The sequence below is a fragment of the Mangifera indica genome, chromosome 6, assembly GCF_011075055.1.
Source record: "Mangifera indica cultivar Alphonso chromosome 6, CATAS_Mindica_2.1, whole genome shotgun sequence".
Taxonomy (NCBI): Eukaryota; Viridiplantae; Streptophyta; class Magnoliopsida; order Sapindales; family Anacardiaceae; genus Mangifera; species Mangifera indica.
In genome coordinates, this window is record NC_058142.1 from 4,782,410 (window position 1) to 4,808,186 (window position 25,777).

At 31.0% G+C, this 25,777-nt stretch overlaps 2 protein-coding genes across 3 annotated transcripts; one reads left to right on the forward strand and one right to left on the reverse strand.

Annotated features, from left to right (window-relative positions):
• Positions 1–301: 301 nt before the first annotated feature.
• Positions 302–13,096, forward strand: LOC123219796 (ribulose bisphosphate carboxylase/oxygenase activase, chloroplastic). 2 transcript variants are annotated; one of them, XM_044641784.1, is made up of 14 exons: positions 302–722; positions 1,556–1,641; positions 3,124–3,133; positions 4,252–4,314; positions 4,665–4,778; positions 5,196–5,257; positions 7,021–7,075; positions 7,235–7,436; positions 8,395–8,501; positions 9,449–9,504; positions 10,043–10,135; positions 10,302–10,459; positions 10,744–10,782; positions 12,899–13,096. In XM_044641784.1, exons 1-12 carry the CDS (start codon positions 392–394, stop codon positions 10,407–10,409), a joined length of 1,287 nt encoding a protein of 428 aa, XP_044497719.1. In that variant the 5' UTR covers positions 302–391; the 3' UTR covers positions 10,410–10,459; positions 10,744–10,782; positions 12,899–13,096. The 2 variants fall into 2 exon arrangements, with proteins under 2 accessions (XP_044497719.1, XP_044497718.1); XM_044641783.1 differs by lacking the exon at positions 12,899–13,096 and having other exon boundaries at positions 10,744–10,986.
• A 9,867-nt stretch (positions 13,097–22,963) lies between these two features.
• On the reverse strand, positions 22,964–24,112 carry LOC123218928. The gene has a single exon (XM_044640580.1). It carries the CDS (start codon positions 24,110–24,112, stop codon positions 22,964–22,966), a length of 1,149 nt encoding a protein of 382 aa, XP_044496515.1.
• Between the last annotated feature and the right edge of the window lie 1,665 nt (positions 24,113–25,777).

The following is a 25,777-nucleotide window of genomic DNA, read 5'->3' on the forward strand; positions in this document are numbered from 1 at the left end:
ATTATTCGTCCATGTAATACTAATTATATTAGATATAACTATCAAATATAATAATTATGAATCTGATCACTGTATCTTAAAATTTGTCTATTTGGAAAAATTAGACGGTTCCCTGATTATAAACAAAATTCCTCATTAATATTTTTTTAATTATTTTTTAAACCCTAATTTCCCTCAACTTTCTTGATTAAATATTTTCATTGTTTTGTGATATTTTAAAATTATATTTATAAATGCAATTAATTTTTTTAATAATTTATTTAAATTTGAAATAATCCACACCATTTTATTGGAATTGGACCACGAATGCAGCACAACCCCCTCCTTCATCATTTTGTGGCGGCAAATAACTGCCCAACAAACCAACCAAAAACAAAGAACTACAACCCAAATGACAGTCATCGTGAACATCGCGCGCCTCTCTTCCCCTTTCCCTTCACTTTCTCCTAAGAAATCCCTAACGTCACCTCCACTCTCCGTCTCTTTCTGTTGCAAAATCCACAATAATAATGCCACGAGCACTAGCGGTAACAGTGACCATGAATCGAAGCCAGAAAGGAGAAATAGATTATCAGAACAATCGTCGTGGGAGACGAAGGACGCAGAGGGGAATGACTATCTGTATAGGCTTGGAAAAGAGGCTGATAACATGAACATTGCCGTCGGCGCTAGGGCTGGAGTCATTGATCCTCTTTTCGCCGGCAACTTTCTCGGAAAAGACTGTAAGTTATTGCTCCTCTTGGAAAATTGTGGAGCTTTCAGTTATATGAAATTATTGCTGGTGTTCAAATTGTATTGTTGCATTTGAAGAGCTATGAATAATTTGGAATGCTTTTAATGATTTTACTTCGTTATAATGTAGTTTGTGTTGTTTGCACAGAGGAAAATGTGACTAAGTGACAGAAATTAGAATTTTACGTAGTTTGTTTAAGTTGTTTGGATGGAAATAATTGTGAGAAAAGTGAGAGGATATCTGGAGTTTACTTTGTTGCAATGTTTGAGTTGATTGGATGGAAAGAAAATGCTAATAACTGAGGGAAATTTTGGATCTATTAGGTTTTAATTTACTTTGAGTTGTTACGATGGAAAGAACATCTGAGAAAGTCAGAGAAATTTGACATATAATTTAGTTTTAATCTAGTTTGAGTTGTTAAAGCAGAGAGGAAATTTGAGAAAGTGTGAGAAAATTGGAGGTTAACTTATTTCAAATCAAGTTTGAGTTGTTTGGGGAGAGAAGAAAAGGTGACCAAATGAGAGAGAACTTGAATTTCACTTGGTTTTAATCTAGTTTGAGTTAATTGAACTGAGAGAATGTGACAACAGGAGAGAGAATTAGAATAATTTGGTTTGAGCTGTTTTGACAAAGTGAAAGAGAGAGGACATGAGAGATAATCAGAGAGTTTGCAGACTTGGGTGAAATAGCAAAAATTGCGTGAAATTTGGATTGAACTGAACCGTGAATTACACAGGCATTTATAATGCTTAAGGGTTTGGAGAGAAGCTTTCCTATTGGGATTTGTTAATATTTTAAATTTCTTTCTTTCATTAATTGCAGCGGACATTGTGTTTGATTATCGACAAAAGGTGACGAGGTCGTTTGAGTATCTTCAAGGGGATTATTACATAGCTCCAATGTTCATGGTAAGCCCTTTCTAATGTCTTTGGTGTAGTTGTTAAATGTTATTTATATACATTTACTGATTCATTGTTGAAAAAAAATGAGCCACAAATGCCATGCTACTCTAGAATTTAACTATTCTGTCTGTCTGATTTTCAGAGTTGATCATGTTTTTCCTATGGCTGGTTACTAGTACAGTGTGCTTTAGAGTATTTTAGTTAACAGGGCTTTTGGAAAAGCCTTTTATATATATTTCAACGGGTGTTATGAGATAAATATAAAAGCGCAACATTTAAAAATGTTTTAGACAGTGTTGAGTACACTCTAAAACTAATTATGAGTTTTTTCTAGTTGTGCTTTTACAGAAACTGCATCTGTAAAGGCACTTAAAACTGCTTTATAGGAGAACACTTAAAATTGAAAATATGATTTTGAGAGAAACACACATCAAGTGATTCTCTCAAAAGAAGCTATAGCGTTTTTGTCTACCTGAACTGTTTGCCAATGTTTTTTATGATGTTAAAAACAGTTCCAGGAAACACTATAATCTTTCTCTTCCCTGTTCCCATGATAGTGTATATGCTGTAGTCCAGTGAAGTTGCAAATTTACCAAGTAGAATTCCAACTTCAGTGGACTTTCTTGAATTATATGTTCTATGTTGATCTACCAAACACTGACCTTTAGGTGTCCAACTCTGTTAGCTTTCATGTCAGCTGATTGTACTCTGGTTTATCCGGGCATTTCCTTGACTCTCTAGAGTCAATTATTAACCAGAAAAAAAAAAAATTTCTGAACTACAAGTAAATTCATCTAAAAGAATTGTCAAAATGCGTAATTTTATTACAATGATGTTGGAGCATTGATGAAATGGGGTTCTTTTTAGGTATAACTTTGAAATTTATATGATCAGTCGATCAAATCTCAATGTTAATGTGTTGCTTAAAGCAAAAATTGTATGCACATAATTTATTTTCGAATGGTTTTCTACGCTGAGAGAGTGGCAAATTTGTTAGCCTTTATGTATGTAGTTGAAATTTTTGGTTATTTATCTATTTGGTCAGAGACAAAAGATTTACATTGATTCTAAATGATAAAGTAGCGTCAGACAGGTGTCTACTACAAATAATAAACCCCATCTATCTAGCAGGGTCTAGTTATTTCAGTTTCCAAAACAAATCTTGCTTCGAGAATTAGTTAAAATTATATCTCAGTAATTTTCTTTGAATCACTCTTAAATTATTGTCATCTGAGATTCTTGATGCTATTGCAATCTTATCAGTATTTTGCTGTTCAAAATTCAGCATTTTTTTCTCTTTCTTAAGCTGCTCTATTACCATGCAAAAACCATTGATTATATCTTGACCCTATTTGCTGATTGTGTATCTTGATCAGGGGTTATGATCCCATTTTATTAATTTTCCTGTCATTTCCTTTTCTCTTATGCATGAGCTTTTCAATTTTTAACATTAATTATCATTTTTTTCTTCTGTTTTATTCTTTACAGGATAAAGTTGGTAAGTTCTATGAAACTGGGCAAAGCTGAAGAAAGTGTGATGAATTATATTGAAATAGTACTGTAGAAAAGACTGTACTGACCTTTTTTCTTCTTTTCTTTACCCTAAAATTGTCACAGGTTCAATCAATAGTCTGAAGCTTTATGTTTTAATTGTAGTGTACAATTATCTGTCTCATGTGATGTTTGGGCATGATAGGGTAGTTATGCATTAATCTATGTGAGAGATAATGACATGTCCATGAAGCAGGACAGCATTTTGATGATCATTTAGCTATAATAAGATTGGATGTTGAGGCAGCTAGAAATTAGATTGATGAGGCTTATTTAAAGGCTAATAAAAAAATCCAGTGACTGTTAGGTTAGTAGTGACTCTAGAGAATAGAAAACAAATTAAAATGTGTAAGATATCTAGAGTGAGAGAGAGAGAGAGGGAGAGAGAGAGTTGCATCTCATTCCTCCAAATGAAAGTAGACATGATCAAAGGTCCATAATAATTTTCCTTGCGTAACAGGATTTACAAAGAAGCCAATCAGTTAATTGATCAGCATCCATGGCTGAAGCATTTTAGCATGGAGTATTTGTCAACAATTAGAGAGTAGCGCTTGCTCTTGATAACTGAAACTGATCTTCTTTTTTTCTTCAGAATTTATGAGCTTAGAGGTTATAGAAGTTTTTTTTAATGGAAAATGATAAACTTCTTCTCTTGAAGCATAATATTTGATGCGCAAAGAAAAAATTAAGAATCCTCAGGGAAAAGTCAAACCATAAAAAAGGTAAGCAGTAGTTTAAGCTGAAGTAAAATTACAAGAAGTGATGACTTTTATTATTATTATTTTTTTGCTAAGTTGAATTTTATGAAAAGATGGGTTAACTACATCTTTGATACAAAATACAGCTAAGAGTGGTCAATTATAACCTGAAGATAAGGCAGTCTGGTTTTTCAAGACTTATGGGTGGAGAGAAAAGTTGTGTCTCTGGAGATGATTATTCAAGACCTAAGTTTCTGTTTGCATTGTGCTTTTGTGGGTGTATGAAAGTTTGCTACGTTGCCATCAAATATCAGTTATGTACTCATATTACTAATTGTTTTCTTCTGTGCTTCTGCTGTTCATACAGTGTGTCACATTGTGAAGAACTACATTGCTCATCTTCTCAATGCCAAAGTTCCTTTGATATTAGGTATATATTCAAAATCATTTTTTATTGTCTATTTAACACATTTTTCTTAAGAAGGTTTTTGTATTCATAGCACTTTAATATTTATGTTTCCTTCTTAAAATGTACTGACTTGTCATATTTTCTTGACAAGTCATGTTTGCTCTGACACTAAAAGCTTCCGTATTCTAATATTCTTATGTCATTTTCATCATATAGATATTTTCAACACTTCTAGTCATGAGACTTGTTCACATTCTGACATAATTTTATTCTGTTAATTGTGGATTTACATGATTCTGTGTAACTATATTAAATTTACCCTTCATGTGGTTCTTTACATACTCATTAAGTGAATATTCTCTGAAAGAAAGGTATCTGGGGAGGAAAAGGGCAAGGAAAATCATTTCAGACAGAATTAATTTTCCAGGCTATGGGAATTGAACCTGTGATTATGTCTGCTGGGGAGCTAGAGTCAGAAAGAGCTGGTGAGATGGGTTCATAGCATGCCTTTTTTCTGTTTTGCTTCTTTTTTGTTTTTTTCCTCATTTTTATTTTATTTTAAAATGAACAAATTTCAAAACATGTTTGTAGAACTGGTGAATTTAAGATGAAGTCCATAATCACATTCTTGAGTGTCACCGCCCAGGGAGATTTTGAAGTTCAAAGATTGTTTAATTATGTTTTCATGAGATCATGATCCATAATTTCAGAACATGTTGGTCTTGATGAATTCTTCTTCAATCTGTTTACAATATATTATGTTATATGCATTTTTATTTATTGCTAATTATTTTATTCTTTCCAATAGAGGTGTATCAATTCTTTTTTTTCTGTATATTAACAGAGATCCCTTTATATATCTGCTGTGATTTTTTAAGCTAATATTTAGTTTTCTGAAACAGGAGAACCAGGAAGGCTGATACGAGAACGCTACAGAACAGCTTCTCAAGTGGTCCAGAACCAAGTTAGAAGCTTTTCCATTCTAACTGTTCATATATGTATGTCTAGGGCTATAGAGATTAATATTATTGTTATATGTTGTTTCTTATACAATATGTTTTTTCTATTAGGATTGTGTGTCCTAAGATCACATGTCAAGCGTCCTATTAAACAAAAAGTTTGATTTTATTGATGCAATTTATCTATATGAAACCAGATAAACATAATTTTAGATGCATTGATATCATAAAAAAAGATTTATTTTATTGGCCTTAAAATGTGCTTTTAGGGTTCACATTAAGACCACTCTTGCTATTAGTACGTTTATTGTGTTCTTTTCTGGTTTGTGATTTGGCCTTCACATAAAGTAATCCATTTGTCTAAAGTCTCCATTGATATTTTGTTATAGTAACATAACTATATGTAAATAACTATTTACTACTTGCATGTTTTATATCCATTAAACTTTTATGATAATATACACAATGTCATAAAGAGAGGAGACAAAGTAACCATTCGAGATAGCGAATTATACTCCTAAAAGAATATAAGTTATGAGAACAGATATTTCAAATAATTCTACTATTGTGTTGTTACATATATGACTTACAAGCACAAAGATCGTCTCATATGCTCCATCCATATATTACGGAGAACTCCTTTAACTATTTGATTTTATATGTGTTTGAGAAAAATGGAGTAAGGTCTCAAACTTCTGTTAGGACTAATATTTTGATGAAATTTGTTTGAGTAGTTATGAAATATGTATGGGCAGTTATGAAATGAGCAAGCATAAAAGAGAGATTAGAGAAGAAGAGAAAGGAGAAGAAATTGGATTTTGTTTGGGCAACCTTTGGTTGATTGAGGCGGAGAGTCTAGCCTTTTGAAAGCTAGATATATTAGGGAGAGTTTTGACCTATTGAATAACCAGAAGTACAGAGGATTGGCCTCTCGAATAGTTGTAATAATCATTTGAGAAGATATTAAATACAGGTGAGGGTTATTCCATTTTTTATGTTATTTTGTTTACCTTGTGGAAATCAATTATGTTTGTGGGTGCTAGTTGTGTGAGTTGTTAAAGGGGGATTTGAGTAAGTTCTTAACAAATTGATGTTAGAGTAGTTTTGATTATGAGGATAGGAAGGATCGATTTAGTGAAAGATGAGATAAAGGAATGGATATTTGTTTGGCATATCATGAAAGAAGAGAACTTACCAATTTTTCTACCCTAAGCACAAGGTGTTCTCAAAGGGGCGGATAATGTTAGGACTCATATTTAGGTGGGAATTGGGCAGTTATGAAATAGGCAAGGGCAATTATGAAAGGAGGAAGAATAAGAGAGGGATTGTTGAGGCAACCTTTAGTTGATCGAGGGAGAGATCTAGCCTCTTGAAATCTTGATGAATTAGGGAGAGCTCTGGTCTCTCAATAGCCAGAAGTGGAGAGCACCGACCTCTTAAATGGGCAAAATTATCCATCTGAGAATATATAAAATACAGTGGAGGGTTACTTCATTTTAGATGTTTTGTTTTACCTCCTGAAAATCAATTCTGTTTTTGTTTGTTGGTTGTGTGTGCTGGCTGTGCGAGTTGGTTGGGGGTGATTTTAGTAGGTTTCTAACAGCTTCTTTCCTAGCTTTAGAAGATGCATAGCAATAGCACACGACTAAAAATAGGATTTACCTATGAGTTGATATACAGTACATGTGATGTATACCTTACCGGTTCTAGATATGGACTATACTTATATCTTTGTTGATCCACTGATCAGTGTTTTGCATTTCTGCAGGGCAAGATGAGTTGTCTGATGATCAATGATATTGATGCTGGCCTTGGCAGATTTGGTATAATGTCGTTAATCAAATCAAAGCTTTAGTTTTGTATTTTCATGCAAGATCTGTTTTTTTTTTTTTCTTTTTTGTTATTTGATTTTATATACTCTGTTTATCAATTTTTCATACGAGCTACTTTAAGGTTACGCATTAAGTTCTACTGTTTTCCAGGAAACACCCAAATGACAGTCAACAATCAAATTGTGGTTGGGACTCTGATGAATTTGGCAGATAATCCTACCAGAGTTAGTGTTGGGCAAGACTGGCGGGAGACAGATATTACAAATAGAATTCCTATCATTGCTACTGGCAATGATTTTTCAACAATTTATGCCCCCTTGATTCGAGATGGAAGAATGGATAAGTTCTACTGGTACATAACATTTTACATTATAGTTTCTTTTATTTATATAGATGATATTAGAAAGCTCCACTGTATAGGGTGCTACTGACATTGGCATGCTGTACATATGTGAGAACAGCACCAATGTCTGGTTCTATCAATTACTAGTTTTGACAGTTTTAGTTGCTTCAATGTTGGATTACTTGTGAGTTATTTTTTAATACTGAACATTCTCTTCTGTATATGATCGGTCTATTGTGAAGCAAATTTAGATCCATTTTCATCATGATTTTGATTTCAATTTTATTTAATGTTGTAATATCTATAAATTCTTAATAAAATCAAAGTAGTTAGGTTTTTTTTGTAAAAAGCTAATTTTGTAATTTTCATTTATCTAGTACCTGTGTCATAATTTTGTATGCTATTGTAAATATTACTTTGAATATTATTTTATCTTCAATGGCTACTTCATCTCTACCTGTTTTTTCATGCACAAGTTAATGTGCATTGTTATTTGACAATTCAGAGTCCTTTTCCTTATCTTTTTTGGTCACATTTGTTTATACTCTCTCTCTCTCATGTTTTACCATTTTTGGCTCTTCATAACCTTAGAATTTGATTATTGTTTGACCTACTTAGCATCATAAATTTTGATTCGTTGAAGCTAACCATTGCTTAGAACCAAGATTTTGAATCAGCAAGGGTTTTAATTTCTATCCTTAATTCATGATTATGTTTTGGAGGATTTTTTTCTTTCTCTTTTTGAAAACTTTTTGCAGCTTTTAGCTAAGCTTTCCTATTCTGCCTATGTTGCATTGCTTTTGTTTATTTTGACGATTCACATCATTTCTTACGATCACCAAAGGACTGAGGATCTGGGGCAGTAATTGGGACTTATTTTGTTGATAATTGATCTGTTGGTTTCTATTTTTTCTGTCACTGTGATTCTGTGTGGAACCATTTTCTGAAATATATATATTTTAAACAGGCGGCCAAATCTTGAAGACATTGTGAATATTGTTCATAGAATGTATGAGAAAGATGGCATATCCAAAGATGATGTTGTAAGCATTGTGAAAACATTTCCTAATCAAGGTAATCCACTGCCTGCATAGGAATATCCTCTGTGCTACTCTCAACAGTATAATGCATGAGAGGAAAGTAACAATAAATTAAGACGTTATTGTGCTGATTTACTTTCTTGGATATGATACTTGAGTAGGATTTTTCGTATGCATGTGGAGTACAGTATCACTATAGTGAATAGAATTGTGATTGGCTTTAAGAAGTGATGATCCTGTAAGTTAATTGTCTAAATTGGAAACTATAAGATCTAACTAAATAATATATATTGCAATTTCAGCAAGATAGCTTGATATTTGTTATTGGTTGATAAAATTCCACCTAGGTTGATATTTGCTATTAGTTGATAAAATCCAACCTGGCATCATTAATCCGGCATATTCTTACAATAAGATTCTAGTGGCTAAAGTATACTACCTTTACCACTGTCTTGTGTCGTTTGCCCTTGCTATTCAGCATAGTACAATTTTGTGGATACAGTTTCATTCAATCTATATTTTTCTTAAATGATTGCCTCCAAAGAATTTTCCTTTCAACTTTATGAGTCCTGGCCATAAGAGCTTTTTTTATTCTTGGAGTTCAAATGATAACATTTCAAACACTTTCGAGTTCTAATAAATTATAAGTTTGTCCTGTCACTTGCATATTAAATTTTCTGACAACCAAATACTAGTTTTTGAAATTTGACTGAGACTTAATAATGTTAGGGAATTTGCTTTTGGGTGTATATAGCATTGTTCTCTAAATCCCATTGTTGATTCTAGATTTATGTAATTATAATATATTGCAGGCTGTCTCTATTGCTGAGAAGGTTTTCTTAGCATCATTTCGGTACTTAAATATTCTTTGAACACACTTAAAAAGGGTGCACCAATAGATGGAGCTGTCATAATATCTTTTTGTGTTGTTTTGAGTTGGCTGGTAGCATTATCATTTTCTAATTTTTCTTGATTGAGCAGCTTTGGACTTTTATGGAGCTCTTAGGTCCCGAACATATGACAGATCAATTTCTAAGGTACATAACTTTCTTCTCTATGTAGCAGGAGATACTCTAGCAACCTTTTATGGTGTTTTCATGCACAAAGGTTCTGATATTATTGTAATGGTTTGCCTGTTCAAAATTGTTAATATTTTCATCAGGAAGGGCAATGTCATAATGCTTTTTATTTTACTATTTATTTTAGCCACATAGCTAGGTAGAAATATCTGATGACTGACTTTATAGTGAGAATAGGAAATGAAGAAATTTATTCTCATTGACCGCAGTTGGATACCCAGACTGATACATGTTTTGGCAATATGAACTGGTTGCCATAGATGCATTTAGTTTTCCCTGCAAATTCCGTGTTTTAAACAAGGAACTTGACAGATTATATTTCCATTAGATAAGGCAACATGGGGCAGGAAAAATCATGTCACCAGCCCCATGTATAACCAGGAGAAAGAGCTTAGCTGAGTTGAGTTCTATGTGTAGGAAATTGTGAAGTGAAACGGATTATCTTATGAAAATTTAAATCATTATGCACATGTGTCTGACGTCATTTTAATTGCAGTGGATAGATGATATTGGGGGTATTGAAAAGCTTGGAAACAAGCTTCTCAATAAAAGAGACAACGAAAAACTTCCTGCTTTCACTCCTCCTGAGGTACTCTAATATAAATCACGACCTTCCTATTTCCTCATGCTGTGTTTTCCTCTCATCTCTTATTTTCAAAAATGCCAAAAAAGTCTTCAATTCACTCGATCATTTGGTTTATCTAAACTATCTAAAGTAGCTGCAAATAATGTGTCTTTCACATTTGATTGAACAGCAAACTGTTGAGGCTTTACTTGAGTCAGGTTATTCTCTCCTTCAAGAACAACAACTGATAATGGAGACCAAACTTTCAAAAGAGTACATGAAGAACGTTGATGACTAGAAATTAAAATGCCATTAATGTGCTTCCCATATGGCTGATCTTAGTATCCGGTGAGTTCAATTATTCTAATTAGTTGTATACATAGAAAGGAGTAGGTTAATGATTTTTGAAAGCACTTATTTTCTTATGACTATATCAATGGAGTATCCCTTCTACTATTGCAAATTTGCAAGAGCATTTGTTTTTGAAATTTAGTACAGCGTCTCTGGTGTTGTTCATATTTCCAAGTTGAGAGCTATAATTTAAAATTTCTGCTCTCATTGATTAATTTCAAGTTTTTATCATCTGGTGGTTTATCCAGAAATTTACAGTGTAGATCATTTTGCTTTTTCAGGTTAGTCTTTCTTTAGCAGACTGCTTGTCCAGTTTACAGGTATTTTCAAAAAGTAATATTACGTGTATTTATAACGAGTATTTATTTGTATATTAATAATTATGCATCATGCTGATGTGTTAACAAGAGTCTTAAAAATATTAGGAAAAAGAGGCAGTTTAATTTGTTTTACTGTTCTGATTCAAGATAGATTTTCTTGTAAAATCAACCATAAAGGAACATTATCATTTACATTAAATCTCATCAAAAGGTCCCTTTATATAGCTAGTGAGGACATTGAAAAATTCAACCTCATCATATTTACAAAGTAGATTTTATCGTTACTTTTGAATGAATTGCTTTTCAAAATCATCCAAGTTTTCATACATGGGCAAATCTTGAATGAGACGTTTTTTTACCTAACATTCTGTTGTATTTAAGTGCTAATTATCCCACATGGAATCCAATGCTTAATTTGGAAGTACTTTTATATTCTAAAGTAAAGTTCTCCATTCTCATCTCACCCACGTCAACTTTCCAAAATTTACCACCTCAAAAAGGAAAAAAAAGGCTTATCGTAAATTTCTTTTCTTTTTTCATATTTATGAATTTCTTCATATTTTAAGGGTTTCCTGATGGTTTAGAAAAGATTGTAAAGCAGAGTCTTTGAAACTGATCATATATCCTCTAGTTCTATAGTCTTAATTTCTTGAGTTTTTTTTTTTTTTAATAAAATTATGTACACAAATAATGATATATTATCATATAATTGAGTAATTTTAAATTAAAGATAAAGTAACATCTAATCATATAAAGACATGTCATTGTTTGTATATATGGATGTACACATAATTGCTCCTCCTATGCTTTCATTATTGTTCATTCAATCTTCTTTTATAAACTACCAATCACAAATTTGCCCTTATTCAGGTGAAAGCTATCAAATCCAAGAAAAAAAAAAAAATCCAAATGTCATTTAAATGGTGAATGATATAGGATGCTTTAAAGAATAACAAAAAAAGTTGACATTGGTTAAAAAAGGACAAGCACTAATAATGCAAGTTCTTATCATGTATTATTAGTCTTAAATGAGAAATTAAAGCACAATAATTTATATTGAAATGGTAATGATTTAGTTTTGGAAAACATTAGTGTATGGAATATTGATCACAGAATTATAAAAAGCACTGGGATTATGCATCACCCATATGCTTCTTATTATTCAAACACAATATTATGCTTTCAATTTTGAATGAATTATGTATTCATAACCATACAATCTTTGCTGCCAATATTCTATTTTGTCAAACCTCCTTAGGATTACTTTTGAATGTATGATACAATTGGGATTTTTCTTTTGAAAATAATTGGTTACAATTATTAATTGATGATATGGGACTTACATAATGAATACTTCATTGTCACTTTAAAAAAGGAAAAAAATTACCACCTTTAAAAGTTCTAAAGCTAATTGCCCATTTTCCCCCTCTTGAGGTCTAAAATAAAGTGATTATTCAACCATTTATAATAATTTGAATTGGTTAAGCCGCTTGATTATAATATGAAATCTTTTTTTGTTTTTGTTAATTGGGGATTCGTTTATATTGGTTAGATAGATAAAACTAAGATAAAATAACTAGACTTATAATCAGTGTATTAGGTTAGTTAAAGTTTTATAAATATGATAAATATTCAAACTCAAATATTCTTCTTAAAAGTTTTAGTGAATGATACGAAGTTAATAATCTTGTTTGATAGAAATTTGAATTTTTTATTTTATTTGGGTGATTAAATAATTATGAGAAGAAGCGCAAATTTTCGGTTATTTTCCTAATTTCTTTTGAGTTTATGTGAAGTTTTGAATATAAAAAATTTTAGTTAAAAATTAGAATTGGACTAAGGGCTAAAGAATTGGGAGGAACTAAAATGGCATACCGGTAGCTTCCGATTCCGCCACTTCTAGGAATTGGAACCTACCTAAAAATTAGAATTGGAAGGTGCTTGGTTTGATAGCCAACGGGGTACCCTTTTTTTTTCCAGAACTTTTGTAACAAAACATCATGAATATTTAGGTGAGATCTATATATATTGGTAAACATTATTTTTTTCGTGCAAGTTCCTTTTGTTATTCTAATATTCTCTTTAGTTTCTTCTAACAGTTTGTCTCTTTATACAGATTGTGAAACATGTTTCTATCTCATGATTAAAAGGATTCCAATATTAGTAGTTGAAGGAATTTGGTAAAAAAATTTCAAGAAAATCTTCAATTATATCATAAGTGGGATATTTAGAAGACAAGTGAGATGCTTGTGTAAGTTTCAAATATGTGTGGAGTGACTATCACGAGAGTTTAGAAATCTATTGTGTGAACTTGGTTATTTGAACTAATTCCTACTTTTACTTGGCTTTTATTTTAGCTTAATGGATTTGAAATAATTAGACCTAGTCTTATAGATATAGGTTATATTTGTAATTGAATTGAACTATATAAAAATTATTTATACATTTTATTTTCTTATGTTTATTCACTTTTATTATGTGCCCAAATTTTTGTGTGAAAAGGGATTTTTAGTTGAAACTTGTAGTTTTACGTTAATTGTGCTCGTGTATATTGTAGTCACATCCAACTTATATAGAAGTATATTCAATCTAAAATAAGAGCAAAGAAAAGTGAAGGCACTATGAATGAATGCCACTGCCCACGGCACTTTTCCATTCCATTCACTTCAATTTGATCAATATTCTCAATTTACTTTTTCATCTTTTTCTTCTACTTGTATATATGGTGACATTTGCAGCTTTGTCACAATCCATTAAAACCGATTTAATCCTATTTATGTTATTATATTATTTCTTTAGTGACTCTTCTTAATGGTTGAATGGATAAGATAATGAAACCATTGAAACGCACCGTATCATATAACAAAGTTATATACCCTTTTAAAAATAGTCTAAGCGCTCTTCTATTTTAAGCGTTGAAAAATTAAATTTTTACATTTTACTAACTTTGAATTTGATTTGATAAAAAAGAATAATATTATACGTTTTTACTTTAAGTACATAAATAGATACATATTTATATGTGTCATCATGTAGAGTGTTATTTAATTTTTAATTTAAAATTATCTAATCGCATGTTGATACATAATAAATGTGTATCATTTGTGTATTCAAAGTAAATATACATACTTTAATTAAGTAAAAAGCTATTACGAAGAATACAAAATTTTGTAGAAATTTTTATTAGGCTAGAAGACCTATTCCCACCCAAGGTTTGTTGAATCTATAAACTAGTATTTGTTAACTATTAAAACTCAAACTCTTACCCATAAACTATTAAAATTAACAGAATTAATTAGTTTCAGGGTAAAATCATCATTTTACTTGTAATATATTAAATATAATAAAATTTTATTTATTTCCTCTTTAATTTAGAAAACTAATAATTTTTTCCCTAAGATTAAATTTTGAAAAATCACATTTTTTTTCCTTACTGGATTTCCATTTTTCAATGAATTTCCTTCATCTCTCTCTCCCTTTGATGACCTTCTCTTCCTTCTCCCCTTTCTTTGGTGCCATCGACTTTGACGAAGATAAATTATCTTTGCTAGAGATGAAAACACAGAGAACAACGAACGTCTTCATCATAAACAACGATTCCATAGTAGGGGAAGAAAGGAGAGAAGGTCACCAAAGAGAGAGAGAGCTGAAGGAAATTTGCTAGAAAATGGAAATCTAGCAAGGAAAAATGTGATTTTTAAAAGTTTAATATAAAAAAAAAAATTGTTTGTTGGTTTTTTAAACTAAAAGGAAAAAATGATAATTTTTTATTATTTTTAATATATTATTAATTAAATAATAATTTTATCTTTAAAATTAATTAATTTTGTTAATTTTAATCGTTCATAGATAAGAATTTGAATTTAAAATATTTAACGAATATTAATTTAAAAATTCAACCAACGTTGGGTGGGAATTAGTCTTTTAGCCCTTTTACTAATTGTGCATATACATATATACATACATACATAAATACACATATACATATATACATATATACATAAATACACATATACATATATACACATATACATACATATATATATATATATATATAGATAATTTCTTTAATATAATATCTTTATTAATAGAGTTTAACTATACGTCATTGTATATTCAAATGATAACGTAACATATAAAGATATTTGAGTCGAATTTATATCATATGTAAAAAGCTATAATAAAGAGTTTAAATACTAATATGAAACTCCTATATCTATATTAATTTTTTCCACAAATGGGAAACTGAAAGCAACAAAGTAAAACATGCACAAGAATAATTTAAATATGATGACAGAAAAATGTTGAAAATAACATCCATTTAAATCGTAGATTTAGAACAAATGGTGAAAAACGCATGCACGTAATAGAGTTCAAAACAAGGTCAATTTTCTTTTTTCGTCAAAATCTAACAACTCAACTTCATTTTAGACCTAAAGAATAATTAATTTTCAAATATAACCGGATGATTTTCATGTCTCAATCATTCAATTCAGCCAGCCAGTCATAATGTATAAATAATTGTACTATATAGACACCAAACTTTTGAAAATTACAACCCAATTTTCAATTTTTTTTTTGGCATCCCATTAAAAAAAATATTTAGTTAATTAAATTATTGTTTTAACATGTTGATGAATAATGATTTACTTTATAAGATATCCGAAGTTAATAATTTATTGCATGTTATCAATAATCGAATATTGTATGTGATAATTTTTTATTTTAATATTTAATAAATATTTTATTAATTTTTAACGAGGATTAAAAGGTAAAAGTGTGAATAAAATTTTTACAAGAATATATACAAAAAGAATGATACAAATTTTTTATTATTCTCGTATCAGAAATAAGATAATGATTAGATAGTATTTTCTAGACTATCCGATATTCTTTCTAACTCACTTTTGCTATACAAACACAAACATCAAAGTCTTGATCTCTCATCCATTGATGAGGAATATTAATAAATAATAAAACCCCATTTGAAAATGAAAGATAATTACCATTTTTTCAATTATTGTTCTTCATTAAGATTCAAATTCAAGCCCCACGTCCATTTCAATCTCTCTCTCATTTTCTCTTCCTTTTCGATAATTGATTTGAATTATTGTCCTTTTTTTACTAATAAAATATTATTTTTACTTTTAATTCAAAATATTTCAACTTGCCAAGAGAAAAAAAAGACGAAATCATTAAGCTTCAAAAATAATAAAATAATAATATTTTAATCTTTTAAACAAATCGGCTGACAATTATTATTTTATATAAACAAATATCTTGGCTACGTGTCGCAAAATTGGTGAAGGACTATCACCATGATCTCTGTTCGGACCCCACCAGATTATGTTGTGTTTCTTTCACGTAACCTTTTTTTTTTTTTTTTAATTTTATAATTTAGTCAACTCCGGTCTTCTGTCTGATTAATTTTTGACGGCACGGCAGGGCAGGGGTGTAATGACGATTTCTATACTTTAGGGGGTGTACAGAAATTCCTTAAATACTCAAAAACAAATGTCATCATGTGATTGGTCCAACGCTTTCTCACCCTTGCCGACACTAGTCACCAATTAACATTAAATAACGATTGATTTTAATTTCTTTTTAATATGAATGCTAAAATTTAAAAAAAAAAATCCTAAAAAGCATAGAAAAATTGGGAGTTTATAATAAATAAAAACTTTTTAAATTCAAAATCTGACATCTTTAGAGGTCGGCTGGCTAAGTCAAAATTACCGACCAATTATTTTAAAACGACAACGGATAATTCAGCCCCACTCATTTTATACCACGTGGTGCTTTTCTTTTGTTTTTATAGGCCCAGAGACTTTTTCCCACCCAAGGTTTGTTGAAATCCCATTCATACCCATTAATTTTTTAAAACTCAAATTTTCACTTATAAAATATTAAAATTAATAAAATCAGTTTATTTTAGAGATAAAATTATTATTTAACCAATAATATTTTAAAAATAATAAAATTTTATCTCATTTTTCCCTTTTAATATTAAAAACTAACAATTTTTTAATGATTAAATTTAAAAAATTATATTTTTTTCTTTGCTAAATTTCAATTTCTTTAACAAAATTCCTCCAACTCTCTCTCCGTCTAATGATCGGACTCCCTCTTCTCTAAATCTCCCCTCACTGATAATATTTTCAACACTTCAATCATGATTTTTTGATAGAAAAACAAGCAAGAAATCTGAGTAAAACGTTTATTATTGCATGCTCGTTTTTTATCGATCACAATGATATGTACTTGCAAGAATTAGGTTAGTTCCTCAATGCTCATTTTCATGTGGAGGAATATCACAATTCTTGGGTTTTCTTCATTGATATGATTATCTCATAACGTCATCAATTTTCTTGTCAATTAGAGTTTCTTCATTGTCCATAGATAAATGGAGTAGTCATAAGAGTCTTTGGATTTCTTCATCAACTAGAGAGAGAAAGCAGAAGTTACTAGTGTTGTGTGTGAAAATGGTGAAAACGATAGTATAAATGTGATATTTTTAAACTTTAAAAGATGATGATAAGGTAAAATTTTGAATAATATAAAACCTAGAACAACGGTAAAACAGTAATTTCTAATTAAATTAACAGATCTTTCTAATAGATTTTGACCATTGATAAGAGCTTGAGTTTTAAAAAATTAGGGTATGAATAGAATTTCAACAAACCTTGGGTTGGGCATAGTTATTTGGCCATTTTTATATTGCCTTTGCCTCTCTTTTTGCACACATCTCTACGCGTGTATTTGTACCTAACTAATGTATAATTTCAAAATATTTTAAATTTTAAATTTAATATAATATAATAATTCAATAAAAATATAAATGATATAAGAAAAATAGGAAATTGGAGAGTGAGGTCAACGTGTGTGTCGTCTTCGTCTTAAAACAATAACCACCATATATATGTATACAGATATACGGTCACGTGTCGGTGGTTTTATTGATATATAATGAATTATAACGGACACAACGCACCGCCTGCAAGCTCTTCTCACTCTCCTCCTCTTCTACCAAGCAAAAAATTAGAATTCTAGTTTTCCTTTTGAATTTTCTCTTTATTTAACCCAGCCATTCCACTCACTACACTGGCTGATTATCGCGTAGCGGCTGGCGAGCTTTTGAAGTTGACGGTCTGGCCGGGTTTAAGACTGTCGCTGTCAGAATTATCGGCGGCGCAGGCAGAGCTAATAATATTGTTAACAAGAAAAAGAAGGCGAAGAAGAAAACTATAGTTAAGGATAAGTTCATGGAGTTGTGGCACAAAATGGTCTTCCCTGTTAGGCGAGTCTGGGTGGCCGTTTCTTCTCGCGTTAAGGCTCGTAAAAACGGTGCGTTTTATCACTCCCCATTCTTTGCTATTTTTATTTCTTTTAAATTTTAAGATTAAATTTATTTGTTTTTGCTCATTCTTTGTTAATCATGTAAATGTTTTCTTCATTCTGTTATCGTATCAAGATGGAATAATTTTCTTTAATAAAAAATTATGAAAGAAATCGAATTTCTAAATCGTGTAGATTTCTTGATAAATTTTATTTATTTCGTATGAAAAATGGTCGTTTATTTTAATTTCATAGCTTCTATTTAGATGAAAAAATATTGTTATTATTAACTATATTTTAACCCTTATTTACAATTTAAATATATATAATATTTAAATGGTTGAATAATTTTAAATTTAAAATAAAATAATATTTAATAATATAATTATAAATTATTTATATATCTAAATTATATGTTAAATATGTATAAACACTTAATGGAAGTTTGGTGAGGAATGACATATTTTATTAGTTGCTTGTTTGGATGCTTCAAATGTGAGCAAATATTACTATTTTCTTTTTGGAACTTTTCATTTATCTTTCTTCATATATAGCTTAAATTATTACCAAAATCATCTATATTAAAATTACCCTCTTTTTTAATATTTAAATATTAGGACTTTGATTTTATCTCAATCCAAGCATATATCCCAGAGTAATAGAAGGGTCTAATCACTTCTTTGAAATTTTTTTTCTCTCCCCAACTTTAGTTCTTTAACTGTTAATTTCAAAGAGAATCTTGTGTGTGAAGCTATTGACATTATTAATAATAGTGTTTTGATTTTTTATATTTTTTTAATATTATATAGAATAGTTAATAAGATTCCAATTATTGAGGGGCCTTCATCTACACAAGGATAGAGTAAACCAAATTTTAAGATTTATTAAGTATCTGGGTTAAGTCTAATATAAAATATTGAATAGAACTTAGTTTTATAGTTTAATCTTTATCACTGGAAAAAGTATTTGAGTATTGTATTTTGACCCTTAATCTGGAGAAAATTTCCGGGCTTTGTTTATTGTAGAAGGAAAGCATGGTTGGTGATAGAAAAGTGAAAAAGTAATATTATGAGAAACTGAAAATTTTAATGTGGTGTATGATGCATTGCTTGCTTGCTTGCCCGAAAGGTGAAGTGCTGAGATAGGATCAATATCTTTTTAGTGTAAACTTCATGCTTAAGTTTTGATGAAGTAATGGTGTGATAATAGCATCCACTAATCTTTCTTAATTGCACCTTTAAGCAGTCATTAACCCAAAGAGGTAATGGTCCACTGGGGTGTCTTTCCTATCAGGACCACTTCTTTGGCATCTGATACTTAGTGCTCAACTCAACAACCTAAAAAGAATCTTATAGTTTTACCACTTTTTTAATTAATTTCACCTATATTTTTGGTTATGTAGCTGTGGAAAACACAGTGAGAATATGACCTAAATCCTCTGAGATTTGAGCTACTGTAAACTGAGGGTATCAATATTAGTTAAGTTGTTGACCTGTTTCGATATCCTAATGGCTTCTTGTTGATATTTTTGAAACCAAAAAGAGTGTTGCGGCCCATAGCTGTGTTTTGAAACCTATACCGAGGTTAAGATCTTAACTGATTTAATTTTGTAAAAAATTTAGCAATTGTTGAAATTCAAACCTAGCACCTTGCCAAGGCACATGGTGTGTGTGCCACCCGACCAAATTAAATTTTGATTAAATGTAATTCGGATTTTACATTTAATAATTAAATATGCAAAATCATTTTGATTGTTATTCAAATGTTTATTTAGATAGAACACCGATCTGACTAATTGTTCAATTGGGTTGATTGCCAGTTGACCCAAACCAACCGCTTCACCAGGCTTAGTCCGGATTTGAAAACATTGGTCAATGGGAGTTCTAATCTTAGATATCACTTTGTGATTAATTCCACCTAAATTCTTTGGTTAACACAGTGCAAATTTGACCTTAATCCAAGTTCATAGCTAATATAAACTGAGGTTATCAAGATTAGTTCAACTTTCTACCTATTTTTGTATCCTAATGGCAAGAAACGTCAATGATATTTTTGAAACCGAAAGGGTGTTCTTGATATTTGTTAAAATCTCAGGAAACGTAAATGATGTTGGTTTCCCAGAAAACATGAATAAAAGGAATTGCTTACCAGTTTTCTCCGAGTGGCGTTCGCTTTGATATTCTAATGGCAAGAGATGGTAATATTTTTGTGAAACCAGAAAGGAATTCTTACTAGTTTTCACTGAATGGTGTGGGCTTCTGCAGGTGCAGGCCTTTTGAAGCTTCATGATGATGTACAAACTTGTGAATATCAAGATGTTCAGGTGATGTGGGAAATGCTGAGGAGATCAGAGACAGAGTTAACAAATCACAATCGGAAGCGGAGGCAACGACCTTTCTGGAGAATTTTTGTTTGGTCTAACCATAGTTCAGCTTCATCCTTATCGGCAAATCATGCCTGATCTGATACTCCAGTTGATACTGTCAGAAGAAGAATAATAATAACTATGTATCGCCACCGTTGACATGGCATCGTGTTATTACAATCCAACAGCCAACATTGCAGTGGCATGAGTAGAGCTGTTGCAGCTGTGTCCAATTCAGTATAAGATTAAATAGTATTCAGCTTTCATTTTCCCCTGTGGATGGAAAAACTACTGTCAAATGACATTGTCATCTTTGTACGTAAATGATACTTCTCCACAACCCAGAAAGATTTGTATGCACTTTAAAGCTTCTGCATAAACTCGTTCACATGTGAAGCTTAAGTGAACAAATAAAAAGAAAAACAGTTGTGGTGACTGATTGTACTTCATGAGAACCAGATTAACCAATCCAAAAAAAAAAAAAACAAGACCTTCAAAAGGCAAATAGCCATCAGTGAAAAATAAGAAATATATTCATTTCTACAATGAGAGGAAATTAATTCAATTTACCAATAAAGAATTCAAGAAAATTTCTTTCTTTCTTGTTGCAGATCATTAGATCTAATTCAAGCCCACAAATTTGGAAAGAAATTCCAGGTAGAGCTGTGGATAGATCTGCATAACAATAAACAGTTTGCCACTTTAAAGAACTAATTTATCTGTTAACTCAAAATGTTAATGAGCTTTTTACTAAGACGCTCACCAGTTAATCATCTATCATCAAAACAACACTGTATTTTCTGTCCTAAGGGGTTAGTAAAATTAGTGAAACCGTAAAATTTATAGAGAAAACTTGGGTTCAAACCTTTATCGTATTTGCGAAACCCTAACTTATCTGGTGTAATGCTTTTGGATTCGGTCATTGTGTCACGGGTTTTATCCGTCCAACCAATCCGGAGGGGGTTTCTGGTTACCCCAAAAAAAAAAAAAACACTGCATTTTCTCTGGTATTCTGCTGAAACTGGTAAAACCAAAACATTAGTGGTGTTTTCAAGGGTGATGAGTTCAAGGATAAGGGACCATTTCTGTTGTTAATCCTCTAGCACTGAATAATTGATTATAGCAGGAAACACTTTAATTGCTGGAGTAAAAGCTCTGATTAACTTCAAATGCACAGAATTAATAAATTGCAAGATTATTTTGTATGATACATTGCAACCGTTGCCTGTCTTTTGAAACTCCATTTTCAATCATTGGATGATGCTCCTTTTGACAAAGTTATCCCCTTTTAATTCTTTGTTGCCAAATCACCTACAAAGTGACCAAAGTTGTACAACTCCATAGACTTCGACTTACCGATAGAGGCAGAAATGATCCACTTCATTTTTGCTCCAGGTTAAGTTTATACCTTAAACTTACAATACAAGAAAAGGTGATTAGCAGTTTCCATATTCTTTAGCATAATACAATACAATAGAGGGGAAGATACCAGTTTGGAAACCTTCTTTGAATAGTATTAACTATATTGATTTCACTAAAGAGAAGGCTTCCAAGGCCCCATCAAGATTTTATGATATAACATTAGTTCGATGCATTCAATATGAAATCTTCATCTTAAATTTAGCCTAGTGACTGAAGAAGGTGAGAGTAAGTTTTCCCTCATGGAAGAAAACAGGAAAGTATTCTTTATAGTAATGAAGTAAGATCAATATAGATCGATTAATGTCCATTTTACATATAACCAAAGTTATTTTTCTTAACTTTGGCAATTAAGTAGATGATTTATGGTGAACCGTCCCTGTAATTTTATATGATGTTTAGTCAACCACATGAAGGTACAGAAACTAAATAATTAATGGACATTTAAAATAAATATTTTTCAGATTCTGCAGAAAACATCAAAGATAATATCATTTTCAAGATAAGTTACACATTGACTTGCGAGCTCAAACAAGAATCATCAAGAATAGTCAATTGGTCATAACTTGTAGATCCAAACCAGTTCTAAGTGTTCAAAACAAATACACACAGGAATTTTTACATTTTGCGATTCCACCTTTCTACTATGCCAGACAAATTATTCCTGCAAAACTTTTTCTAGATTTACTAATCATTAGCCATAAGTTACACATAATGATGAACATATGCAGAAATTGAAACAAAAACTATACTACTGATACAACACAGCAACCAAGCATGGGTTCTCCTTTTCCACCCCTTTTGATTGGTTGCTGTCAAGTGTGGTATTCTGCAATTCTGAATCAGTACAAGTTATAAGGGAGAATACCCTGCTCTGATTTTCATTCTTTGTATGGAGATGATTTTTATCCTGATGGCAGCAAACTCATTCAGCAAAGCCATGATAGAGTATCCACTGCTTTGTTGGTACTCATGCAAAGATGTTTCCTTTTGGAGACATGATGGACCAGTAAATATCAAATTTGTAGCACCTATGAGAAATCAAAGTTTGGTCTAGAAACTTTATTCTTCAAGCAAGCGTGTACAAATCTTCTCAAGGATCAATGGCCAGTCCTCCCCAAGCTGCTGTGGTTTCAGCCACATGGCAAGCTTGAAATCTTGCAAAGATGTCAGGAGATTATGTCTACATTCATGCATTTCTTCCAAAGGTCTACTGTTACTTTGCATGTGAAAGTTATAACCCAGGAAGACACCATTACGCTTTGTGTGATTATGGTACTTGCTGATATTTTTTACCATCAAGTCATGTCCACATCTTCCTCGTACCAATTCAATGGAAGATCTGATCAACCTCTTCAGGTATATGTCCAACCCAAGGTTCAACAAATTAGCACAGTCCACCGATATGCCTTCAAGGCCTTCTGCTGCAGCAATCTGTTGCATGTGTTCCTTCAGTGTCTCAGTGTCAAGCAGTCCACCACTTTCATAGGAGCTAAAGCATGTACCACTGCTTGCTGGATGTGATGCCTGGCGGGCTCCACCCACACTAAATGAGCAAAGTGGTATTCCAAGTGGCGCTTGAATTGAACTTCTAGCAGATAACTCTATTCCATCTCCAACTAATACTTCACTTTGTTCATTGCTATCTACAGATGGTAAACCATCTGCAGATACTTGTTCTTTGGCAGGGTGACAAAGCACAATTTCGTCTTCATTGTTCGTTTTGTTGGAGACAACTTGATGATGCTGCAACGGCTTCAGTATTTCGAGGGAACCCAAATCTCCCTTTTCTGAGACTACATTATTACCTGTAATTGTTGATTGCAGAGAAAATTCTACCTTCCCATCAGACCCAACAGAGATTCCTGATTGTGCCCCCAAAGGAGAAGGCAACAAAACATTCCCGTTTTGTTGACATCCATCACTGGTAAATCCAAGACCATCACCATCTTCAGTTGATCCAGAAGGTGGAACTTTTGCATTACAAGCATTTTTCAAAATTGAACGTATTAATTGATTATGAAGCTTAACATTCTCTCTCCCAACAACCCTCAAACAGAGCTTGTTGAACTCAACTTTACTTAGCTTCAAACACAAAAACTTATTCAAATAAAAAAAATACAACTTCGACCTATCTGATCCAAGTCTCTTTACTAACCAAGCTTTCAGCTCAGCAAGATTGAGCCGCGACTGCAGCTGAGGCTGATGCATTTCTCACCACAAATAACCCATAAATAACACTCACAAAACTACCAAATTTTACTTGGCTTCCCCCAAACCCCCAACTAAATCAGAGTTTTTGGACTTTTTCCTTTCAGGTCCAAAAAATCAATCCAGCTCACATTCAAATTGTGCACGCTAATAACTCTAACAAAACCCATCATTGCCAAAACCCAACCCTAAAAAATTAATCTTTTCAACAAAAATTTCAAATTCCAATTCAACAGTGCAACACATAAGCATATTTACAAGCTGAACCAAATGTTGACAAAATAACCTCAATCTAACTCTACCAAAAACCCTCTCTTATTCAAATATTGAATCTAAAAGGTAGAGCAAAAAATTTACGTGGATCAAAGTACGTCAAGAACCAAAACTTAAAGCTCAGGTTTTTGCAATCAAACATGAAAGTTTTATGTAAAAGATATTCTAGAGAGAGAAAAATCGAAGGGATAACCTGCCTAGAGCTCAAGAAAGAGCAAGAAAAATTCCCAACTTAGCTTCTTCTTCTTGCATTAAAGTTAAGCTCCATTTTTTCTTCTTCTTCCTTTGCTTTCTCTCTCGAGAATTTTGCTTGAAATTTTTTATATCATTTGAAGCCTTAATTTGAGTGTAAAACAGAAGAATTATGACGGGTTTTTATTGAATCAGAAGATTTTGAAGAAACAATACGAACCCTTTTTCTTCATCTTCCTGTGATTCTCTCTCTCCCTCTCTTTTTTTATTATTATTTTTTATTTTTCATTTTCTCAGATTGAAGATGTATTTGTAACGGGCCAAGTCCGAATTTTTATGGGCCAAACCAACACAAAATAAGATATTGACAGCGGGCCGGGCTTGAAAATTTTCATTTAGCTCCCTATTTTCTCTTTATGTCCTTTTTTAAATTCACACATATATAATTTCAAATTTAGAAATTAAAAAAAAATTAATTTTATCCCTATTGAAAAATATTCCAAAATATTTTTACATGTATTATTATTATTATTATTTATATAATAACAAGTTCAAAAGTAATATATAAAATTATTGTTACTCGTTAAAAGGTAATTGTAGTTTAATTTTAATATTTAGATATTAGTTTAAATTAATAACATAATATTTTCATATTTTAATCTATTATTAAAAATAAATTAAGAAATTATATTGTAGCACCTAATCTTAATAAGGAAAAAACTTTTCATTTTATTTTTTTGATAACATGATAGTTGAATTATGTATTGTATTATATATCGCATATAAAATCGTATTGTATCATATGATGTGGTTTATAAAAAAATAACAAAAAATCCAATTGACATATTATCGTTTTAAAAAATATTATAAATACTTTTAAAAATTTTAAATTTATTATAGACATCTTTATTTTATCATTATTTTCTTTTAAAAAATACATCAATCCGTATTTATAATATATATCATACCATAAAATACGTATCATATCGTTTGATACGTTTAATATACCATATTAATTTAATATATATTATAATACATATTGTTTTATATCTATATCATATCATATTCTAATATTGATAACTATACTAAAAATAACTAATGAAATATAGTGGGTTTTGTGATATTACAATAATATTATTAAAAAATAGGAGTAATAGAACTGATAAAGTTGATTGTATATCAATGATACTTCAAAGGGTT